Source organism: Melanostigma gelatinosum, assembly GCF_949748355.1.
Source record: "Melanostigma gelatinosum genome assembly, chromosome: 6".
In the NCBI taxonomy this organism is placed as follows: Eukaryota; Metazoa; Chordata; class Actinopteri; order Perciformes; family Zoarcidae; genus Melanostigma; species Melanostigma gelatinosum.
In genome coordinates, this window is record NC_136639.1 from 21,433,663 (window position 1) to 21,456,862 (window position 23,200).

At 43.8% G+C, this 23,200-nt stretch overlaps 2 protein-coding genes across 4 annotated transcripts in view; both read right to left on the reverse strand.

Moving 5' to 3' along the window:
• sh2b3 (SH2B adaptor protein 3) overlaps window positions 1-15,410 on the reverse strand; it is a 48,659-nt gene extending 33,249 nt beyond the window's left edge. Inside the window, exons 1-2 of one of the 2 annotated variants that reach the window (XM_079269582.1) lie at window positions 15,150-15,410; window positions 99-1,283 (exon numbers count right to left, since the gene is read on the reverse strand). In XM_079269582.1, coding sequence (XP_079125708.1) covers window positions 99-1,256 — 1,158 coding nt within the window. In that variant the 5' untranslated portion in view covers window positions 1,257-1,283; window positions 15,150-15,410. Of the gene's footprint in view, window positions 1-98; window positions 1,287-15,149 lie in introns of both variants that reach the window. The other variant, XM_079269583.1, reaches the window with a different exon arrangement.
• Window positions 15,411-17,959: 2,549 nt separating this feature from the next.
• On the reverse strand, window positions 17,960-22,267 carry LOC306778088 (sesquipedalian-1-like). Of its 2 annotated transcripts, XM_079269459.1 has the most exons (3): window positions 22,165-22,267; window positions 21,604-21,720; window positions 17,960-20,999 (listed from the first exon to the last, which is right to left on the reverse strand). In XM_079269459.1, exon 3 carries the CDS (start codon window positions 20,958-20,960, stop codon window positions 20,061-20,063), a length of 900 nt encoding a protein of 299 aa, XP_079125585.1. In that variant the 5' UTR covers window positions 20,961-20,999; window positions 21,604-21,720; window positions 22,165-22,267; the 3' UTR covers window positions 17,960-20,060. The 2 variants fall into 2 exon arrangements, with proteins under 2 accessions (XP_079125585.1, XP_079125586.1); XM_079269460.1 differs by lacking the exon at window positions 22,165-22,267 and having other exon boundaries at window positions 21,612-21,959.
• Between the last annotated feature and the right edge of the window lie 933 nt (window positions 22,268-23,200).

The following is a 23,200-nucleotide window of genomic DNA, read 5'->3' on the forward strand; positions in this document are numbered from 1 at the left end:
CCTCAATTACACCCGCAGTGTGTACATGTTTCTAATAATTGCTTGGTTTGAATACAATATATGTGTGTATAAATGTAAGCATGAGCCAAAGTTTCTACCTTTGGGGGATCATAGAGCTCCAACTGGTACCTCTCTGCTCCTCCTCTTCCTGCTACTTGAGCGTCCCTGATCCTCCTGACCAGCAGGCGGCAGCGTTGCCAGCGGGGCTGAGTGTCTGAGATGGCGTCTTCCACCAGCAAGTACCTCAGTTGGCCCTCTTTACAGGAGCCGCTCTCCGCTGACCTCTTCTGCCTCATGCTTCCGCTGCGTAACCAACTTAAGCGACCCAGGAAGTGAGAGGCTACTCCAGCCATAGACGTGTGTGAAGAGGCCGGGGGCAAGGAGTCAGAGTTCGGACAAGAGGAGGAGCGGGAAGAAGAGGAAGACACTTCCTCGTTTGTGGAGGAAATCCCGCCCACTCTGTCATTGTTTGGGGGATTGGTGGTGGTGGTGGTGCTAGGAGGCAGGTCCTGGGATGAGGGGGGGCTGGGATGTCTCTTGAGAAGCCGTTTTACGGTCTGCCGGATTTGACTGACAGAGAAGTGTGTAACGTCAGCGTGTGCGGGGTTGGAGGCCGAGGAATACCGTTCGGACACCTGACGCCGGTCGGTGCCAGAGATCTCCTCGTTGCTCCGGCTGCGAATCAGCAGCGACCCGCTGCCAATGCTACGATTTGACCCTCTGAGCACCACCGGGTGTCCTGATAAGGTGTTACCCGCGGCGCACCGCAGCGGCTGCTCCCGTTCCTGACTCACCGCCGCCGGCTCCACTTTTGGTGACACCACAGCGAACAGAGCAGCACCTCCACTCGGCCGGCCCGCCTCACGGTAGTCCTGCACCCCGGACGAAGACGGGATCCGCAATCGACCGATCACGGCCTGCGATTGGGGAGGAGGGGCCACTGGAACGCTACCGGAAAAACTGGAGCATATGCTCTGACCGAGCAGAGGGCCATCTTTGTCGACCTCGCAGCAGAAGTGCTGCTGGAAGAGGTCAATGAACTGCTTGGAGAAGGTCTCCGGTGGGAGCGCGTCATGTTGCGGCCGCTCTCTGGCGAAGCTCCGGTAGTGTCCGGCCAGCTGCCGGGCTGTGGCGATGGCGTGCAGTTCGCAGAATTCCCTCCAGCCTCTCGGGGGCGCCGCCACGCCTGGGCCTCCTCCCCCTGCTGCTGTTGTGGTGGTGGTGGTGTTGGCTGGATGGATAGTGTTACCATTCATTGCAGTAACCAGAGCGGCTGAGAATCACTGCTGCGAGACAAAGAAGGTTGAAGAGAGATAGAAAAGGAAGAGGAAATGGATGGTGGGAGAGGAGGCGGGGGTCAAGGGGTTGATTTGGAGACAAGAGTGGAGGGATGGACGGTGGAGAGCAAAGAAGCAGAAAAAAAGATGATTGAGGGACAAACAAAGGAGAGATATGGAAATGCAATTAGAGGCAAATCAAGATAATGCGGAGTGTTGTGCAAGAACTGGAGCACTGGCTAAACAGTCGGAGCATTTCTTTGAACTACTAGAAAGTTTGAAACAGTTCAAACACAGTAAGGACAGCCAAAAGTCTGATTTTTATCTGTGCTCAATCTCAAACAGCCAAAATTGGATTACGTGGGCCTGCAAAGAATCTCTGGCAATCAACCAGTCAGAACATATCTGAATAGATAAGGAAGGCCGCAGTTCACTCAAAGGACAATTGGTAACCGTTCCTATTTGTGGAGAAACAGTAAATTGAATAAAGAGCAAAAACACTGTAAGGACAGCTGTCTGTAAGAGAAATAAGAAAATGAGGAGAGATAATAAAAATGATAAATCACTTCCAATTTGCACCGATATATGGAGGAACGGAGACTGAAGTATTTGAAATGAACGAAAACAGCAATGGGTCCTTTGGACAGACACTGAATGAAGCCCCGTCTTGAGGAAGTATGGTTCGAGAATTTCTCAATCAACCACACTGCCTGCTTGGTGTGTTTGTGACCTGTTTCAGTGTTCCTTCTGCTTTTTTGAAGCCCTGAAGCCATGTCAGGGTTATAACATGGACTGTGATCACTTGACTCCACACGCCAGTTTCTCCCTCAAACAGTCTCTTTCTTCGTCCCCGGATTAAGAACGTTGAACCAATAATCTATGATCTATACTTTTCTCCTCATTCTGCTTGATAAGGAATATGAACATGAAGCTGGTGCCACAGTGAGCTCTGTGCATTCAAAGTAGTTATGGCCAGATCATGCTCTCCCTCCATAAGCAGCAGGTGATGATACAACACGCTTGTTTCTCCCTAAAAAAAAAAAACTCTGCTGCTCGTGAAGGACATAACTGCTTACAAATGTTTTTTTAATGATCATCTTCTCCGTCCAACTGACAGTTCGGTCTAACTGCGTGCCGACTGCCAAAATGTCGTACATTTTTTCTGACTGCTACATTTTTTTGCGGCCACTTCTGACATTTCTTTGAGAGCAGACTGTAAAAAAATATGACAGGAAATGAAGGGAGAGAGCGCGGAGGGGTGACATGCAACAAAGATCCTGGCCTCCAGGAATCAAAGCATGGACGCTGCCATTATATAATCAGCATCTATTTTTCTATTTGTTTTTTGGGGGGGGGTCCATACAGGCGGTGGTGGTGCTTGGCCGGCCTTGGACCGCTTGGCCTCTGTCACTTCTTATGCTCTGTTCTGAGCTTTGTTTCACTTCTCTGCTTCTGTTGCTGCATTCGGACACACTGACTGCCGATTAGTTTCATCTCAGTAGGCTTTCCTTTCTTTCTAAATACCTGTAGGTTTTGCTCAATATAATATGGACATTATTCCCTCAATGGTCACATAAAAACATCCTCATTTTAGTGAAAAATCAACAACGTCCAACAGTTCTCCTGCAGTGCACAGGCCCTCGACTATCCACCATAGTTCACTAACTTTTTTTAATGACAGAGAAATGAAGCAGTGGTTTTGGAGTTAACCACATAGTCCCACAGAAAAGAGGAAACAGGATGCATTCCTAAGCATTCAATGAGACGGATGAGAGCCCTACCGCTGCCCTTCATCATGCGTTTTCCCCGCTGACCCCCAGAGTACGCTCAACCCATAGTCACCGATGATTTTCAAAGAACCACAACAGGCCTTAGCTGATGCAACAGCAGAGCTTCTTGGTTTATGCAGACAGCCCGTGGATGATACATTATATAATCAGCCGCAGAGTTGCGAGGCGTTCACACGGCTGTCATGTAGCAAAACACAATGACCTTTGTACATTCTTAAATTAAGTTTTATAAACAGGTGTTTTTACGAAATAATTCTGTCCGATTTGAACCTACAGCATGATGGGATTTTGCAGTTCGATGTGTTGCGTAACGTGGTGATGGTAACTATTTCAACAAAAAGCTGGTTGTAGAATATCTCACCGTGAAACACTTGATGTCTAACGAAGCCGAGGATCTTTTTAAAATATCCCACCGTGCATTATATGAGAAGTGTAGGCCATTCATACACAGATGTTTTTACCCATGCTTCCCCTAAAAGAGCAACAGTTAAATAACAGCAGCAGTAGAGTTAACAAGAGTCTATGATTCTCAAAGTACAACATGTGGCATACGTACATACCATCGTCCTCCAGTGCAGCACAGAAGAATTGAGTGTGCGCGTGCCTACAAGTGTGTGTGTGGCATGTGGCATAGTCAAAGACTGTGGTCCAACAGATCACAGAAAACCACAAGAAATGGGGGGGGGGTGCTCGATGTGGTCTGGCCAAACATGGAGCAACATGTCTCGTTATCTCTCGGCTGCCATCTCTCTCTTCCTCTCAGCGTCCTAAATGACGACATTCAGAGAAGGAGAGCCGCGAATTCGTGAGATCGTGTCACGCAACGAGCCCGCTACTTTTTTTTTCATTGGTATCATCAAACATACCAGGGGGACACGTGCGTCAGTGAAAACCTGGCACCGTGAAATATTGCGTCACTACAGTTCCTGGATGCGTCCTGTCACAACAACCAATTCCCTTCCTGTACTTTTCAGAGCATGCTCAGTGCGTGCCCTCTCGTGCCCCTCCAGCTGGCCCCCCCCCGAAGCCTGTTTCTATCTGCCCGGCCAGCCCAGCGATGACTCAGCACTGACTGACTGCAGATCACGCACACACACATTCCCTCTCGGCCGTCTCCGTTCCCATGCTTTTCCCTTTCTTCTCATCCCCTCTGTCCTCCGCTATGAGGATCTCCAGAGTCGTGCTTCCTCTACGTATACCATGATGTTCACGTTGTGAGGGAAAACAAAAAGACGACTACAGTTGTGCGTCTCCTTTCTTTGTTCTTACCCAGGACCTCTAACCTCAACTTGGCGCTTTGTTATCGTATTATTGTTTTGCTAGACAGCGTTCAGCAGGGGATGACAGACCAAAATAGGCCAATTCAAACACAACTAAGTTGCAAGTTGAAAACATTCCTGCACAATAGTCAAAGTTCTTGAATTCCCTAGTCTTCCTCACCTCTTCCCCATCCTCTTCCTCAATGACTGACCACACACACACACACGCAGCAGCGTCCTGAGCAACTAATGTCGACATCGGTCACAGGTTTGTGTGCTAGAATGAAAAATAAAAAAAGTGAAACCAAACAAATGCTACAGGTGTGTGTGTGTGTCCCACCTGTGACTATAAGTACAGAGGCTGCAGCTGAAACCCCTGTTATAGCAATGAGACAGTGACATCTACAACACTTAAGTAGTCATCTGCTATTGTTAGAGAGAAGAGTGAGTCGAGCAAGTGATAGAAATAAATAGCCTGCCAGGACAGCGGCTTGTGACAGCTGACATTCAGAAAGACTAGTGCCGTCTCCTTATCTGCACCTCTGACACGACTTCTACCAAATTGTCGATTGGTCAATCAACAGATGATTTATCAGAAACTACTTTTTCCAAGCAAAACATCCAAACGCTCGCTGCTTCCAGCTTCTCAAATGGATTGAAGAGGCAATGTTAAGATTTAGATGGGGTAAAGATCAGCCCTATACAAAGTCAGGACACGATATAACAAAAATGTGTCCCACAGTTCTTACCGTACCTCAACACTTTGCTGCTCCTGACACCAGAAGTGGTTAAAAATAATAATTGAACTGACTGCCTAAAGCTGATTTTTAAGCGAGCCGGAAGGAAACAGGATGCGTGAAAGACACGTGAATTGATCTCATCAGCGCAAATAACCTCATGACTCGCGTCGACTCACCGAGTTGATTTTTAACACAACCTTGGATCAACCTCTGGACACGTTGGGGGATGAGCGTGTGACGCCGTTCACGGCAGTATTTGTGTGGCGGCCGGTAAACGGTGTCCTGGCTTTGGCCTATTGGGAGCAGAGCCAAGATGCTAATTCCTTAAAACCAGCATCGTCTTTTGAAATACACACACTGCCAAGACCAACACAAACATAACCGCCACAACGTTAAGATTTTAAAAAGTAAGAGCGATGGCATTCATTTCTGTGCAAAACAAAGAAATATAAATCTACAAAGACACACATTGACTGAGGCTTACACAACGCACAGAGAATGATCGGTGCGGCTGGTGGGAGCCTTGTTGCAGGGAGGTCCTATTTATATCTCAAGAGCTTGGTATCAGCTCACGCACACACACAAAGAGGTTTCAGGTCATGTAGTCATAGTAGGACATGCTACATGCTGAAGCCGGTGTAAAAGTGGTTTAAGATCACTGGTTGTAAAGGAACACTTCGACTGGGTGGATAACAATGGAAAAGACCCCCCAAATTCTCTAGTTAGGTTTTCATAGCGAAATTCAATTATTGTAATGTGCACCTGTGTGACTTTGAAAGTTATTATGGCCTTAAAAACACACTCAAATATGTCCCCAGAGCCTCAACTTTTACTTATTGATCCATTAAAAGCTCCGGGGGGATATTTGAGTGTGTGTGTGTGTTTCAGGCCATCTACAGCTGAAATGACTAAACCGACTAAACCAACTGATTAATAACGAAGCAGCTATTTTCATTATCAATCATAAAACCATTTTATTAGTTAAATGACAAACATTTGATGGTGGTGATGATTGTTTTTACGCTGTTTAGTGGCCTCTGTGAATCTGTGACGGACATTTTTCATAATTTTCTGACGTTTTTTGTTGATAATCAGTAGATTGATCAATAACAAAGAAAGTATTAGTTAAAGCCCTAATGTGCAGTTAAAGAATAGCTTCCACCATGTTGCTCCTGGAGTTGGACTAAACTCCTTTTTTTTTTTATTAAAGAAATATAAAGATGTCACATTGGGCGCAACGCATTTTTGGATTATTTTCTCCTGTCATGTGATGTTTTACAGAACAAACGATGAATTGATTAACAAACAAAAATGCCCTGCTGCCATCCTTCAGCTCTCCAACGAGCAACAAATCCAACCTCGATTCTTAACAGCCTTGCTTGCTGAAAACTATGCATGACATCTACCTCCATGTTTTAATAGGCATACTCAAACATGCATACGCATCTTAATTTTCAAACACACGCGTGTGTGTGTGTGCGTGCGTGCGACTAACTGGTCTGAGAATGTGTGCAGATGTACACCTCCATGCAGCGTTTGGTTGTTTTAAAAATAGGATGTGCTCCCAATAGTCATACTCATTATATGAAATGCAATTTACAGCGAGCCACATCCTTCTGACCTTTATAAAGCCCTGGCCTTACTACCGAGATCAGCCGGATCCAATCTTTTGCTTACAACCAAATTAGTCTGCATGGCATCAAGGCTTTCTGGGACATCAAACACTCCAGTTTTTCCAAGTAAAACTCGAGTGGAAAAAAAATAAATAAATTGGAGAGAAAATGCGGCAACATGTGCATCACAAGGTCCGGAATGAAAAACAGATTTTGTTACCACCTTTGAATTTTCATTCTCTGAATCACTGAATGAATCACAGAGCTGGGGATACAGTTACAAAGCAGGGGGAGAGTGATTGAGTGGGGGGTTTATTAAGAAAAGAGAGGGAGATGAGGAGGAGGGAGGAGGCTGTAAGTAGCGAGGGAGTCAAAACATGAAAAGGAAGAGGAGGAGACGGAGAAACAAAGGGTCACATGGACTGACAGAAAAGCGAGATGAGGGCATAATAAGAAGGCAAGGCAGGAAGTGAGGAGGACGGAGCGGGAGAAAGGCGAGAGGAGCGGCGATGGCATCGGCTCCAGGTGGCAAAGCTAAAGAGGGATCTCTGGGCAGCGATCGCAGCAACAGGAAGCCATGCCCTGGCAAGCAGCGACCAACGCACACATGCACAGACACTGTACACACACACACACACACACACACACTGCATACCAAAATACACTCTTACATTAGGGCTGGAAAACGTCCCGGAATATCAAAGCACAACAGCAGGTGCTTAAGATATTATGTGACTGCAACTCCTTTGTGTGTAATTCGTATCATACCAAAGGAGAGAAACAAAGCCATCAGTGTTTTAAACACAGATTATAAACTGTATGCAGAGAGAGTGGACACAATAAAGCCTTTTCTGACAGACAGGCTTTATGGAGAATAATCAAAAGTGAACAGAAGCTGTCCCTCTCAGCAGAGATGCTGAAAAAAGGCTTTCAACTCAGTCGGATGGGACTTTTTATATTAAGTTATGAGCAGATTTTGGTTTTGGAAAATACATCCATGCAATGCATAAGTACACTACTCTCTCAAACCCGATATTGCTACAACGAGGATGCAGACGAGGCAGCCCAGTGAGCCGATCACCTTTGGACCTCTTTATTGAACCGCGGGCCCCGAGCTATCAGAGTGGAGACCGCCTTCAGCGCGGCGATGCGGTGGGCGCGTGTGCGTTGTTTGGCAGAGAGAGGTAGAACACAAGTGGCACGCGATGCCCAAGGTAGCGACACCGAGATCGAGATTATCCATCACAATAATCAATTCATCTAGCAAAACTTAGAAAAACTGATCAAATTTCAGTTAAACTAGCAGTGGAAGCCAAATCACGACTGTAGGAACTATTATAAGATCTAAGGAGCTCTATTCGATCCTCGCCTTACATGAACATTCATGAAATTTCAGCGAGATACAAGAGGGGCAATGATGAGCAACTGTTATGCAAGTTGTTATCGGAACAAAAAAGGCCAGGCATTCCCACCAAAACAGTTCAGTATTGTTATGAGAGGCGTTACAGCAAACACACCGGTTTAGGTGAGCCGACACCATGTGATATTTTATCATCCCCATCACTTCATGTTTCCTACTCGAGTGCAACAAGCTGCTGTGCGTCACCCTGACGCCCAATTGATGGGCTGCATAAAAGCAGAAGGCCCACATGAAAAGGGATGTGCAGCTGCAGGGATGGGGTCGGTCAAGTCTCGGGGTTCCTGTTTGTGTGAAGCGAGACGTGAAAAAAGGGCTTTGATAACGAACGGAGCAGAAAGCGAGACGCTCTTACATAATTGAAGAACATATTGTGGAGGAAGTAGCGCTGAAACATGAGATAACCCTCGGCCTTAACTTCCCGTAGCCCGGGGAGAGCATCAGCTGATGTGGGGTGAACCAAGAGGGAGGGGAGCCTGCAGCCACATCACAGCCAGAGTCTACTGTAAGACATTTGAGCAAAGAACTGTGTGATCAGTAGATATAATAAAAGTGTTTAATAATTCATAATTAAGAATTCATAATTAGTCATAATCAAGTTGCAAAGTTGTAGAAGTTTAACATTTATACTGAAGGATTATTATAGAAGGGATTAAGCAATAACTGACAGTCTTTGAATGTGTTAGGAGCTCAGGGAAAGAGAGTCATGAAGACAGGCATTTACAGAAGTGCACAGAGAAGTTAGCTAATAGGAATTGGGATAAACTGAAGGGGAGGAGTTGCGAACAGATATGAGGGCGGGAGATAGAAAGTGTTTTTCTGCCTCTTTTTAGCGTGTGGTTGCCTGAGACAGCTGTGTCCTGGGACCAGAGGTAGTTTTTTCCAAAGTGGGTTAACATTGTAATATTTCTTAGGAGTAATTTACTCCATTGTGTAACTGTAATCGTACTTGCATCAGTGGGATTAAATTCCTTTTAATTGTAAACCAGTTTTGGTAGATTTATTGTTGCAGCGTGTCGACTGTACAAAGCAGCCGGACACGTGCTCTGGCCTCCTCGCTGTGGAACAGACTCAAACTTCCACACTACTTCAAACACAGACCATCAGCACAGCATAAGCATGGGCTTGTTCTAAACGCATACAGTTGGTATCACAAAGACATTGATATTTGTGTAGGGCCTGCGTAAGAGCTAAAATACTTGGCATTCTGGCATTGAATAAGAAATAAATATTGGATGTTACTCTTCAGTAAAAAGAAAAGATACTGACACACTACATAAACAAAGCTACGGGGATTAGTTCTTAGTGTTGACGCCCTTATTTGGCTTTGGGAAATGTAGACATTCTTCTAAATCATCTAATAAGTATCACTATTCTGCATCTTTAAAGTGCTTTCTTTTATCATTAATGAAAGAGAGGCAGTAACTGCTCGGAACTAGTGAAGGCGTATCTTTTGTATTGCATACGTATCTTGGCAAAATACTGCTGCTGGGTACACAAAGTTTTATTTTGTTTTGTTTAGAGAATTCTCTCTACCTCTACTTTCCCCACAACAATGCAGACTCCCAACACAACACAATGCCGCTATTCTTGAGACGCACAGAAATAAAGCCCGGTCGCTTTCTGCTCATTTCCTGTGGCCTGGGAACCGCCAGAGGGAGGCTGAACTTAAATAAAAACAGTGTGTATGATGATTATGTGTCCAGTAGTACAAGTTTTCACTAACAAGCATCCTTTCAGTTATCTGGCGACCTACCGATGACGAATACAAAATGTCTCTCTGCAGTCTGTCATTAGCCTGCACAGACGGATCCTGGCATGTCAAGAGAGGGAAGTCAGGTTTAGGCTTTGGCTGCGTGGATACAAGTGATGTGTGAGGAGGGGAGACTCAGGGAATGAGGTCAGTAATGACCGGCAGGCCTCACAAACATGTGATGTGATGTTAACTGTATTTAGAGTTGCACCTCTTAAAAAGTCAAACTAATGTTAATGTGATTTGGTGAAGTGGTTTATTACAAGTTTTATTACAAGTTTTCAAAATCTAAAATTAAACTTTTTTTTTAAATCAGGTACGAGTCCCATGAACCTAAATATCTTAACTTCTCATCACAACATTATTATATAACAGATCTGACTAATGATGCGCAGCCCAAGTGAACCTAAAGGTGAAGTCATAGATTATGGACGGCTCTGTTGCTCAATGTTGCTGCATTGAAAGATTAGCGGATTGGTCTGCAGAGTACGTTCTCCATTCATCGGTTTGTCAGAAAACAGTGAAAATATCTATTTGTTTTGTAGAGAAAACAAGGTGCCATCTTCAAATGTGTCATGTTTGACCAATAGCCCAAAACCCCAAAATATTTCTAATGATATAAAAGGAGAAGAAAGCTGCAATACATTTTACTTTTATACACAATAATTCAAAGCTTTTGCTTTATTGCTATTTAATACAATCATTACAGGGTACAATACGATGAAGGGGTCATAACAGCATTATTATGGTTTCCTTGAATTTGAAAAGCATTTGTTGATTTAAAAAAGGCACAAATTCTGATATCAAAAATAAATCTTATCTTAAGTCTTATCCTTCACTATACGGTGCGCACAGCTAAAATGAAGAAAAACTGCATACGTGCACAGAATCTTTTACACACACACACACACACACAGACAGAGCCTAACAAAATAAACGCTGACTGACTGCACATACTACAGAGCGTTAAATACTCACACACTGAATACCTAAACAGTTTAAGTGTGTTCCTCGGCTACAAAGCCACGGGAAAAAAAAGCTGACCTTGACTTCTTACTGGAACCCTTAAAACGCCAGCTGGGTTTCTCAAAAAGCTGAAAACAACAATCCATCATTCACAACTCTGGCTGAGACAAATCAATTCAACCAATTCAAGCATGCAAGACTCAAACGTTCCAGCCGGGGAGAGCACGACAGAAATCTCTGGCTGAAATCCACGAGCACTTTATGAATGAGTCATCCCTACTCGAGATGAGTTTCTCATTCACTGTGAAGACGCATGATAGTAGTGTGTGTGTGTGTGTGTGTGTGTGTGTGTGTGTGTGTGTGTGTGTGTGTGTGTGTGTGTGTGTGTGTGAGGTAACTGACTCCTTCACATGGACGCGGATCATCTGCAGCCATCTGACTTCTCGGAAGGCTAATTCAGGAGTTACAGACTTTTCCACTTTGGAATATTGGGTCTTAGTTTTCCCCAACAATCCCGTTTTCATCTCTGCGAGTGACGGCATACTGCTTGCGTTGGACGTGAACACGACACGATGCAGATTGTGTGTGTTGTGAGAAAGCGTGTTCCTCGTTTCACTTCAACTTAGACATGAAACACGCAGAGGAACAAACACAAATAGAACTATGTATGTGTTGGTACTGTGGGGCTGCAACTAACGATGATTATCTAGCAGTCTGCTGATTGCTTTCTCAACTGATTCATTGTTTGCTTTATGTAAGTTTTTTTTTGTTTTTTTATGTGACCACGATGCAGTCTCCAGTGTGCAAACGTTTTTTAAATTTACTGTCACATTTGACACAGAATTGCAACACATCCTCATATTTGAGAAGTATATTTAGCTATTTTGCTCGAAAAACGACTGAAGTGATGAATCTTTCATCACTATAGCTGCTGATAAGCAACAACATGAAAGGACTCATGGTTGTATGCACTCTTGAAACTTCTCATGACTAAAAAAAAAGCAAACATTCCTGGTGTGTTTCTTTTCTTAAGCTTGACAAAAGCCAAACTCTTGACCCCATCCTATGTCCTAACTCGCACGCACACAAACACACACACACACTATAATCAACATTCTTCCAACAACAAGAGCCGCGGCACATTGGGGGGGGGGGGGGGGGGGGGGTAAACACAGGCAAATACACACAGTCTCTAATTATTGCTGCTTTGGAAAAAAACACACACTGGCACGCATGAGTGTGTCCGCCCACCCCCCAAAGCGCTTGAACAAATGCGTACACACGCAAGAACTTAACTCCACTACTGTATGCCGTTTGTGTTTGTGTGTGTGTGTTTGTGGTCAACAAATAAGTCGGAGACATCTAAGTTTAGCCGTTTGGGTGGCCACACACACACCAACTTTTATTCCATCGACACCAGAAAAGTGCTTTCCTGTTCTTCCATTTTCTGCCCTAATTTGTTTCTTCAGTCTTTCTCCGTCATTCTATTTTGCAGATTCCTACTCCTGTCTGTCAGCCAATTTATCTCCCACGGTTCCCCCTCTTTCGCCATCCCATTTAGTCCTCTCCTCTCCCCACAGGGCCGCTGTGGGTCATTCCTCTCTCGTGGTCTCGGTGGATTTCTTAGAACCCGATGAGTGAAGAACAAAAAGAGCTTATCTCATTGACATTGTCTGGCGCGTGGCCGACAGCTCACTGCAGAGTCCACTACTGCTTTTTGCACTTCACTTCTACGACCGCATCGACACATGTACGCAGAACAAATGTGCACAATGCTTCAAGAATGTCTCAGCAACAGGGTTTTTTTTCTTTCAAGGAAAGATGTCTCATAGAGAAACCCAGACAATATTGTGTTGTGGTGGACAAAATCCCCGGCCGAGCAATCATGTCATGTCGCGGAAAATCTCATTAAAGTCATGTTGAGGGGAGAGTCCGAGATTTTTCAACGCTGAAAATGTAAAGCCGGATTTTGTATTCACGTGGTCATCAGACCTGAAAGGTCGTAAAATGATTGTGATCAAGATTGTGTGGTTGCAGTCATTATGTTTTACTCTATAAATGTAGCTGTGTTAGAACTTGTCCGCACCACACTGAGCAAAAGAGAAGTGAAGACGGACCCAAAATATGAAACTGTCCGAAACGAAAGGAAGTCTGTGGGGGAAGTAAACGGTGTTTACAAAACACCTTTTTTCTGAAATTCATCAGAAACGTTTGCAGCTGTAAACGCCTATTACAGATGTGGAACTGCATCGCACCTTTAAATTATACAGTCAACCTTTCTGTGCGGTTGACAGACTTCAGCCCGTCTGCCGTGGAAAATATGATGAGCAGTCGAGCGGGCGATACTTCTCCACCCTAGAGGCATGTTTCTTGTGCTTCAGTGACTCAAGGTGTGATAACTGTCGCATTTAAAAAGGACTGAATCAACGATGCGTAGACCTCAGCAGGTTCTGGAAGTACTGCAAATATAAATATGTAGCCTGAAAATGTGTTTTCATACATCTTAAGATGACATGCAATTCAAAGAAGGCCTGGCAATATGATACAGGACATTCATTCATCATTATTTTATCAATAAATAGTGTGAAAATATATTTTGACACATTTTAAGAATAGCAGTGATTAATGAATTCAGTTTGGGGTCTATTCCTCAAAACATATCTCAAGGAAAAGCATACGTGTACTGTACATTAATATCTGCTCTTGTTCCTAATAAGAGAACAGTCAAACCAACAGTACAACACTGCACGTACAGCAGCCCAAAGAACTGGTACCACCGACTATGTTGCCAACTGCCTGTGTTACAAAACCAGAGCTCATCCAACGGTTAGCCATGCTAGTCAGTCAGCTAACATTGGATGTATTATTTTTGACAACGCTCTGGCTCTCTCGGCCTGTTGTATTATTGTAATGGAAACAGGCTGGCAGATGGAGGAAGCCCTCCCCAAGTATCATTTTGACCTTTGGGAGACACTGTGTATGGACATCGTGATATGTGGTGGTAGTGGCGCCCAGATTTACTTACATAAAGGTTGTGATAAAACAGTGTAAAAAATCATGTTTTTACAATTCCAGCAGTCAAAATGTTTACATAAATAAGTATTATCAGCTAAATGTACTTGCTATTCCTCATTGAGAGTACTTTGTGACTTTTAAAAGCGTTATATTATTATCATTATTGATGCATTAACGTGTAAGCAGAACTCTAATGTTTCAGGTGGTCACGGTGGGGCTTATTATCCAGTGGAAATATAAAGCGGTATAAACTGGAAAATAGTAAAAGTAAAGTGCCTAAAATGTGTATTTAAGTACAAAATTTCAAAGGATTGGAAGGTTGTATCAATATCCAGTGCTCCTACTCACTGTTCATCTACTATTTCGGTCAGAAAAGTTTGGAAACCACCACAACTTCACACCTGTTGCATGAGAATGTCGACGCAAACACAGGCAGAGGCCGCCTCTTACTTTGAAGGAATATCCTCCTGTACACAAATCTGTCTTCAGCTCCACTCACACACACACACACACACACACACACACACACACACACACACACACACACACACACACACACACACACACACACACACACACACACACACACACACACACACACACACACAGTACTGTGTTCATTTACTGCTACACTACACTGGATTGTGAAACACAGTCAGTGCACCCCACTTCCTCCTGTTCTCCATCCTGCAGTGACTGACCTGAGCACGCGCACACTCACGCTCAAGCAACACACAATGACGTGTGTTCCCATTTCAAGTGCACACTATTAATGTGTTGGTTTTTAATTGGTTGGACAGTTGAGTGTCCTTTTTAATTGGTCGACCTATTAACATGCATCATAATAGGTTATAGACATTATAGGCATTGCGACATCATCATGGAGACCGTCGCCTAAACATTTGCATCAAATAATGTTGAAAATGTCACAAAAACTTTACTTAAAATACCAAAAGCACGTGTTGTAAACATCTTGTGTGCAAACTATCCATGCTGAAACTAATCCCTGCTCGGCGGTCTGACAGGACTCTATTTCTAGTACAAAACTATTTTTTGGGGAGTAAAAAGTCTGCGCCAGGACCCCCGACCCAGAGCCGAAGAGAGGCAGAGCCCTTTAAATTTAAAACGAGACCCTCTTTTCGACGATTATTGGTGAAGGAAAAAGTGCACATTTTGGACGGAAGCTAAATATGTCCACACTGCTGGTGCGGTTCGTAATTTTTTGGGATTATCCCCCATATGGTTAAGAGTTTAGTGGCGGTAAAGGCACTCTAAGAAGAGACAGTAATGGAAGCTGATAGTCCTCAAAACATACTCACGTTCTCCGTTATCTCGGACGGGCACCCACCGCAGCACGACGACTAACCAACAAGTTGGACTTCGCATAACGGAAATGTGCTGAGAAGCATCTAAAGTAACTCAAAACGACGTCGTTGAGGAGCAACAGGATACTGGACGTCGGGGGAAAAGCTGCATGTTAAAAAGTCGGCTCGCTTTCTCTCTCATAGTGAGTGTGCACGCGACGGTTCCTCCTCAACAAACAAACAAAAAAAGAGGAAAGAAAACTTTCAGCCACGAACTTGACGCGTAAAAAAACTGGCGACTCCTCATTTCCGCTGTCAAAAAAAATGTGCCGCGGTCCGGCTGTGTCAAGCTCGTGCCGAGTCGGAGTAAATTCACGGCAACGCTTCCGACTCAGTTTTTTTCAAAATAAGAGATGCACGCTTGTCCACGTTAAATACGCAACAAGCACCAGTGACCAAGGCTTGAATAACACACTAAGGGGCCCGGTCCTCTGTGCACAAACGACCTCTGGTGGAGGAAGTATTTAGATATTCTGAAAGTATACCTAGCAATAGCACAATAAAAACAAATCAGTGAAAAGTAAAAATCTCACATATGTAAAAGCACAAGTTCTTAAAATGGCCTACGAAAATAAAATGTCTCATTATGAAAAATAGTCCATGTCAGAATAATGTGTATTACATTACTGGATCATAACTATATATGCATTGGTGTGTAAACATCACTTAAGTTGTAGCTTGTAAAAGGTGGGGCTAATTATTTTTAGTTTGTATATTTGTCAGTAGTTTACCCTGTAATAATACATCATAACTCAAGATATATATGTTGTATTAATAATCTGTATATAATGTATATAAGTAGTGAGGTAAAAAGTACAATATTGGCTTGAAAATTGTAGTGGAATAAGAGTATAAAGTGGCATAAAATGGAAAAACTAAAAAAAAGTAAAAATACCTCGAAACTGTACTTAAGTGAAGTACTTGAGTATATGTAGCTTACATTCCAGTGCTGAGTAAATACCATAATACAAATTGTGGAAAGTAAAAGTTCTGCATTCAAAATTGTACTTGAAGCTGTTCAGGCAAATGTAAGGATAGAAGTAATACTACTCAATATGCGTGATTTTTATACATCACACTTTTCTGTTATCATTAGTCATGCAGTAAACTGTTAGCAGCATTCTACTGATCCAACTGGGTGGTTAAATTTACTGTCTAACAATGTATTAAATGCACATAAACATAAATGTAATTAATTACATTAAATCCCTACCTACTGACACCGTGTTTGTGACAATTTCGTTCCATACAAATCTTAATATGACTTTTCACCACATTGTACATTCTGATAAGATCAGATTGATGTTATAGACCATTTATAAATAAAATGTATTTTTGGCAAATTATCTGGGAAACATTTCCGTGTTATGTAAACCCACCTATTCACAGAGGGCTACAAGTAAATGTATAAATAAGTAAATTGGTGTGTGTTGTTTGTGTGTGTGTGTGGGGGGGGGGATGCTTATTCAGCTTAATTCTTTAATAAAGAAGCTAATGATAAGTGTGTGCAAAACACACTTGATGTCAAATATTCACACTCCGTTGACAGTTTATTAGGTACACCTAGCTACAACTAATGCAGTCCTGAAGAATACCTTAATTGCTGTAACGTTACACGTTATAAAAAGCTGTATTGCATTATAATGCAAAGCGTTTCTATCATTTATTCCACCTCATTTGTGTCAGTGAGGGTGAATAGCAGAAATACCCCTCTTTATAATGCAATACTTTTCAGCAACCACAAACTAAAGCCTCCAAAATGACCGCGAGGCACTTTTCAGTCTCTTTTTGAGGCGTCAGTATTTAAACATGTGCTTTTATGTCGAAATTTCCAGACAGGAAGTAGCTTCCCCATTCGGTGAAGTTTGGCGCTCTCTGCAGTCAGACAGCAGCCCTCTGGTCAAGCACAGTACAGTATGTGAAAGATGCACGAGCTGCCCACGCTGAGATACAATACATTTGAATGTAACTTAACCGCAGGTGGTGCGACACTGTTTGCTGCCGCCTCACCACACCACAGTCTACTTTACTGCAAGGACACGACCTTAAGAGTCACATGTATCTCCCGTCGCCTATTTCTGGTCTTTAAAGTGCTTATTGCATAAGAAAAACAGGGGGGAATTGAAACGCATATTAAAAATGTATTATTTTCCTTCTCTGGGGACTCAAAAGTGCTGCTGGTACATCTCAAACAGACGGTTCACTTGTCCCGCCGGGTGTAATGCACTCGGTGATTTCATTCGAAGTCGAAAGATTTAAGACTGCTGTTTAAAGTTGTTTAGCGCAGCGCCACCTGGGGAGACATGGGCCGAATAGCAGCAATAATGTGGGCGGGTTGATGATGCCTTGCGTGAACTCAGGGGACCCATCATCACTGGTGGAATGTGAGAACATTACCCAAGCGCAGGACTTAAAGGAACAGCGTGCAGCTGTTATGGGGATCTAGGCTACTGGCAGAAACTGAATACAATTTTAATAAGTGCGTTTATATATGTACAATCAATGGAAAATAATTATAATCGAGTAATATTCTGAAATTGTCTGTTCTGCATAATGACTACTACTTTATCAGTACAGCTCAGTATATTTTGATAATAGCACTTTTACTACAGTAAGTTTTTGAATGCAGGACTTTTACTTGTAATAAAGTATTTTACAATGTCGTATTGATACTTACGTTAAAGATCTGAGAACTTCTTACACTGCCACCCATCATACTGTACTCGGCTCTATAAAGTACTGTATAATGAAGAAAGAAAAATGCATGACTTAGCCGCAGCAACTTTATTATAAATAAAATTGAACTTAAGTACCCACATCAGCAGATATCATGAAATACCATAAACACTGTTCACAACGTAACATGTTAACGCGGTTTATTAGGTGGTTTACAGTGAATGCTTTAACAACAAACATCATGCCAGGGTACCATTTCAGGACAATGTGTTAAATATTAATGGTCATTTAAAACAATTCATACATCGTACATAATGCCGAAAAACTGGACTACAATCGTGGAAGTCAATCGACAAAAGACAATTTGCTTTGATTTGTGCATTCAGGTTGCATTCCTCATTTGGCACTCTTGATTTAAGATCATCATTCATGTGGTTAATTTGACACACTCACAAATTATTTTACATATTATTGTTAAAAACAACGGACCATTATCATCTGCAAGTACGCTGATGGTCCTCTGGAAATAATACAATTGGCACAACAACAATCATAGACATGTCATGCCGCCTCGACAAATAACACACAATCCACACTGCATCACTTCTTCTCACAATTGTTTCCGTACAAGCCGCGTGTATAACAGTAATGATAGCGCTGTGCAATGATGCAGACTGGAGGAACAGAGCCATTGTCAGGAAGGAAGGAAGGAAAGGAAAGGAATTCAGTAACACTTTCATTGCTATAGGCCTGTGGGAATGGTTGCAATTGCAATAACAAAGTTATAAAGATAACATAAGGCACATCAAAAACACAAAATATAATGCGATTGGATGTAAAAAAAACAAACAGAAGCAGTGTAGTAATCATTTAAAAAAGGCGCTAATGTTCCAACATGGAATAGTTAAATGTGTATACTTAAACCAAAGGGGGGGGGGGGGGGGGGGGGGGGTCGACGTTCACATACAGTAAAGGCCTCAAACTGATCCGCTCACTCGGTAACATTCACGTTAATCAGCCGTGACGACCGAACAGTGCGATGGAATCCACCAGAGACTCACAAACGACAAGCGTTACGGCTCGACGAGTTCAAGGTTCTCCTTTTTACGAGAGTCAGAAGAGAACTAAGTGACGAGCGCTCTTATGACACAGCAACATCTGGCCGCCGGCTAACGAGGGCTAAAAATACCAGCGTGGTGCTCTGAGCGAGACATCCAGCTTCCACCGCGGACCCGAGCAGCCAAAAGGTCGCTGGGGTGAGATGTGCCCCGTTGGGAGAATCTGAACTTGTGCTCCCCAAAAAAACACCTCTTATCCCCAGTGTACAGGAAGTCACAGGACACCTGCCTTTACCTCGAGAGCTTTTCATTGTTCCTACTGCCCTTGTCGTTAGACTGTGAGAATATCGTCAATGGGACAAACGGCTTCCTGATGGCTGTTTCTTTACTTCAACGTGAATCACACCGCTACCTTCACCTGTGTATGGGCTGGACAATGTGTCACCAGAGCAACCTGATCCATGTGGGTTTGTTTTGTCTTTAGATCGTTGTTCATGTGGCTTTCTTTATTTCATTTGCATAAAACAAAAACACCCGTGCTGGAATCAGAAAAAGACTTAAATGTGGTGATTTTAGTTTTTTGTTTTTTTTGGCATTCTTCAGATGCTGAGCACCTTAATTTGCATGTTTACCTATTCAGTGGAAAATCGAGGTTGCTACTGCTTTAGATAAAACGGACCCAAAAAACAATTGCACATATTTGGAAGCTAGAAGGGCAGAAGAAATCTTTAACATTGGCAACATAATAACAGAAACGCATATTTTTCTGAATTGTTTGTACAAGGCCAGTTTAGCATCTTGTTAAAAAGACAGATGCTTTTAATAAATGATGAGCATTTTAAATACTGTGTCCGTGACTTTTTTTTGGCAAATGACACTCAAAAACTGTGAAAAAGTGGACATTTAGTTCTTTCAAATGTCTTGGATTGTACAATAGTGTGGATGTTTAAGACAGACTGGTTCCTCTGTGCCAGACAAGCTCTGGAATCAATCGGCTTTCATTTGTCTGTTTTTGATGCGTGATAAGACTGCGTTTTGTCGTCCGTCTGTTGGGCTCAGAGGGCTGTAACATTGCGGAACGATCAGAAAGGAATGATTAAAATAAAAAGAGCGATAATCCCCCTCCATTAGTTCACTGGCTCTGCAGCCACTCCACTCTCAGCTCCTCCACCTCTCTGCCGTACCAGTCGTGGAGTTTGGAGAAGCAGCCGGTGCCGGGGCAGACGGGGCTTTCCAGAGACGCTCCTCTTCTCCTGGGGGGCACCGGTGGAGCTCTGACCCCGTTGGGACCGTCGCCGATCCCAGCGTTGTTCCCGGAGTCCGTGCAGGACTCCCAGGCCACACAGGACGCCCCCTCGACGAAGCCGTTAGCCGAGGAGACAGGTAGTTTGCTCCACGCGACGCCGTTCACCTTGGAACAATCGGAGATGAGCTGCACCTCGTCCTGGAGGCTCTTTAGAGGGGCGATGGGCCCTGCCGTGGTCGGGGCACTCGATGACGACGACGACAAGGAAGAGGAGGACGACGAAGAGGAGGACGCCCCGGACCTGGACCGCGCCACCTGGTTTCGCCTGGAGGACTTGGGTCTGCCCTGAAGGCCTCCAACTCCAGCCCCGACGCAGCCGCCGCCCGCAGCCTCCTGGATCTCCTCCAGCTGCCTCTCCAGCTCCTTCACCACCAGCCGCATGTATTCGAAGGAGGCCCGCGACAACGCCTTCACCCACGACTCCATGGCGGCCTGGCTCTCCGCGGCCATCTTGTAGACGCGCGCCTTGGCACAGTTGAACTTGACGGCGAAGGCGAACTCCTCGGCCGACTCGCACAGCTCCACGGTGCACCCCTCGAGGACGATGACGCCGATGGGCTCGCGGCTGTCGCGCTCCTCGAAGTAGAAGAGCATGTTGCCCTTCAGCACAAACCAGCGGCGGTGGTACGCCGTGTTGCGCTCGCCCTTTTTGAACAGGAAGCCCGTCTTGTCCGGCGGCGAGTCGCAGGTGGCGTAGTGCGCCACGCTGCGTTCGTTCAGCTTCATCTTCTCCCCTCCTCTTCTTCAGTGGATGCGTTATCTTACCTAAAGAGCATTGCAAAGACTGAGGTCATCCCCAAGTTTAAAAATACATTTTGCCAAGAAGGAAAAGCTGCAGACGCTTTGCTCTCAGTGCTACCTGACTGCATTATTTTAGTTAATTGACATGGTAGGATAACAAACAGGAAGTGAGATTTTAAATGTCCCCGAAGCCAATAGTCAGTTTGCTCTGCTCTTGTTAAAAAAAAGAAAGAAAAGAGGCACAGTGTCAGGTGTTTTTCCCCAATGAGTCATCCTGCCAGTCCTCATGGCGTCACACACACCTTTCTTTCACTTGTATTCTATCTATCTATCTATCTATCTATCTATCCATCTATCAGGAAGTAGTATAGAAGAAATACTGCTTCAGCGTGACCCAGTGCAGACTTATACAACACAGTTGGGTTACATGCTGTGTCATCACATGTTTCACTGTAAACCTTCCCTCCCTGTAAACAACTAATCCAATTCGAATCTGATTCAGGGCTGGACACCGGTGGAACTTCACTAATCACAAAACTAATCAGTTTGTCTGGTAGCTTTTTTAAATTCCGCGGTGTTCTTGAACGTGCTGTGAATAAACCACACATTTAAAGTACGTTTTACTTACGTGTTTACCTCATACCGAGCTGCCATCCACCGCCGTCCTCCCATCACACACATGGAGGTAAGAGTTCAACATGTCTCCATCTTCTTTTGTCTTTTTTACTCTCTTTCCAAAGGAAGGCTGGGGAAGACAAAAAGACGTCACACTCACTTCGTTTCCTCTTTCTCCCCACTACTGCCAGTTAACCAGGTCGTAGTCTTGCTGTTAGTTTTTTGTTTGTTTTACAAAGTCCGAGTGGAAAAAGATGGCCAAGTGAGAGGTCCACGTCCAGTTTGTCTCTAACATGAGCTGTGTCTTTTTTTCCAGCTCTGGACGGATGATTCAGTCTCAAGCGGTGTCGGTCACAAGCTTTTGACACATCAGCACTTTGCGGGAATTCCTCTCGGGATTTGACAGCGTCAGCAACACAACTGTACAAAATGTATAGAGTCTCTGTGCCAAGTAGCCTCACGCACCCAGTGAATGCAAATGCGCGTCTATCGTCAGCATTATGAGCTGAGCACTAGCTAGCACTCACAGCTGTAGCTTACAGTGTCATGTCAGCTAGCTGACGGTATGCGTTACCTGCGGGTATAAAGACGCCTCCTCTTGTCGGGCAGCTAATCGCCTCGTTGATTATTTGTTTTTCCCCTTTATCGCTCTTCCTACTTTCCTTTTTTTCCCTTACTGGTCACGTGACAGACAGAGCGGCAACATGTTGTGTGTAACGCGGACAGTTCGCCTGGGCGGGGTTTGCGTTGCCGCTCTTCCGTTGTGCTGCCGACACGTTCGTTATCCGGATGAGCGGTTCATTAAAACATGCGCACCCCGTCTTTGCCCTTGGAAAGGTGGCATTCCGACAGATGCTGGCTGCCGAATGTAAGGACCTTGGTCTGGTAAAGCCAATGCGGACTTTGTATTAAATAATACATAATAATATAATTAATAGTGGTAGTGACAAAGAACTAGAGCATAACACAGCACACCTTACAGCAAATAGGCTCTGGTGAAATAAGCACTGAGATGTTTATTTCATGAGTAATAGTTGAAGAGCTGAAACAGTGATTAGTGATTATCAGAAAATTCCGCCATCTATTTCGGCCATCTATTTCGGTCATAATCGGTCATTTGTTAAAGCAAAAAATAAATGATATATATATGTAGAGATAATATAGATTTTTCAGTAAATCAAATCGACAGTGAAAATAACTTAGCAGCCCTGAAAATGAGCATTATGTAAATGTTAATTTACTTGGTTACAAGTCTTGCATTCATGATTTGACTTACTGTACTGAAGATACAGCAGCAAAATGTACTCTACTGCAACTTTCAACTCTAACTTTAATGTCCCCAAGGAGAAAATTTGTTTTCCAGCCAGGGGACACAGAACACACACAGAACACACACAGACATGAACATGAAACATTATTAAACACATGAAACACGCGCAGTTGTGTTCCACTGGAGTATAGTATCATTATTATTACTAAAACTACTTATGTACAGTGTAGTAGGCTCGTTCATCTCTAACAATGCATCATATGTTTTGTATGCAAGATGTTGATCTTCAAAGTATGATACTCAAGTTAAGCACAATAACATCAAAACTGTGCTTAAAGTG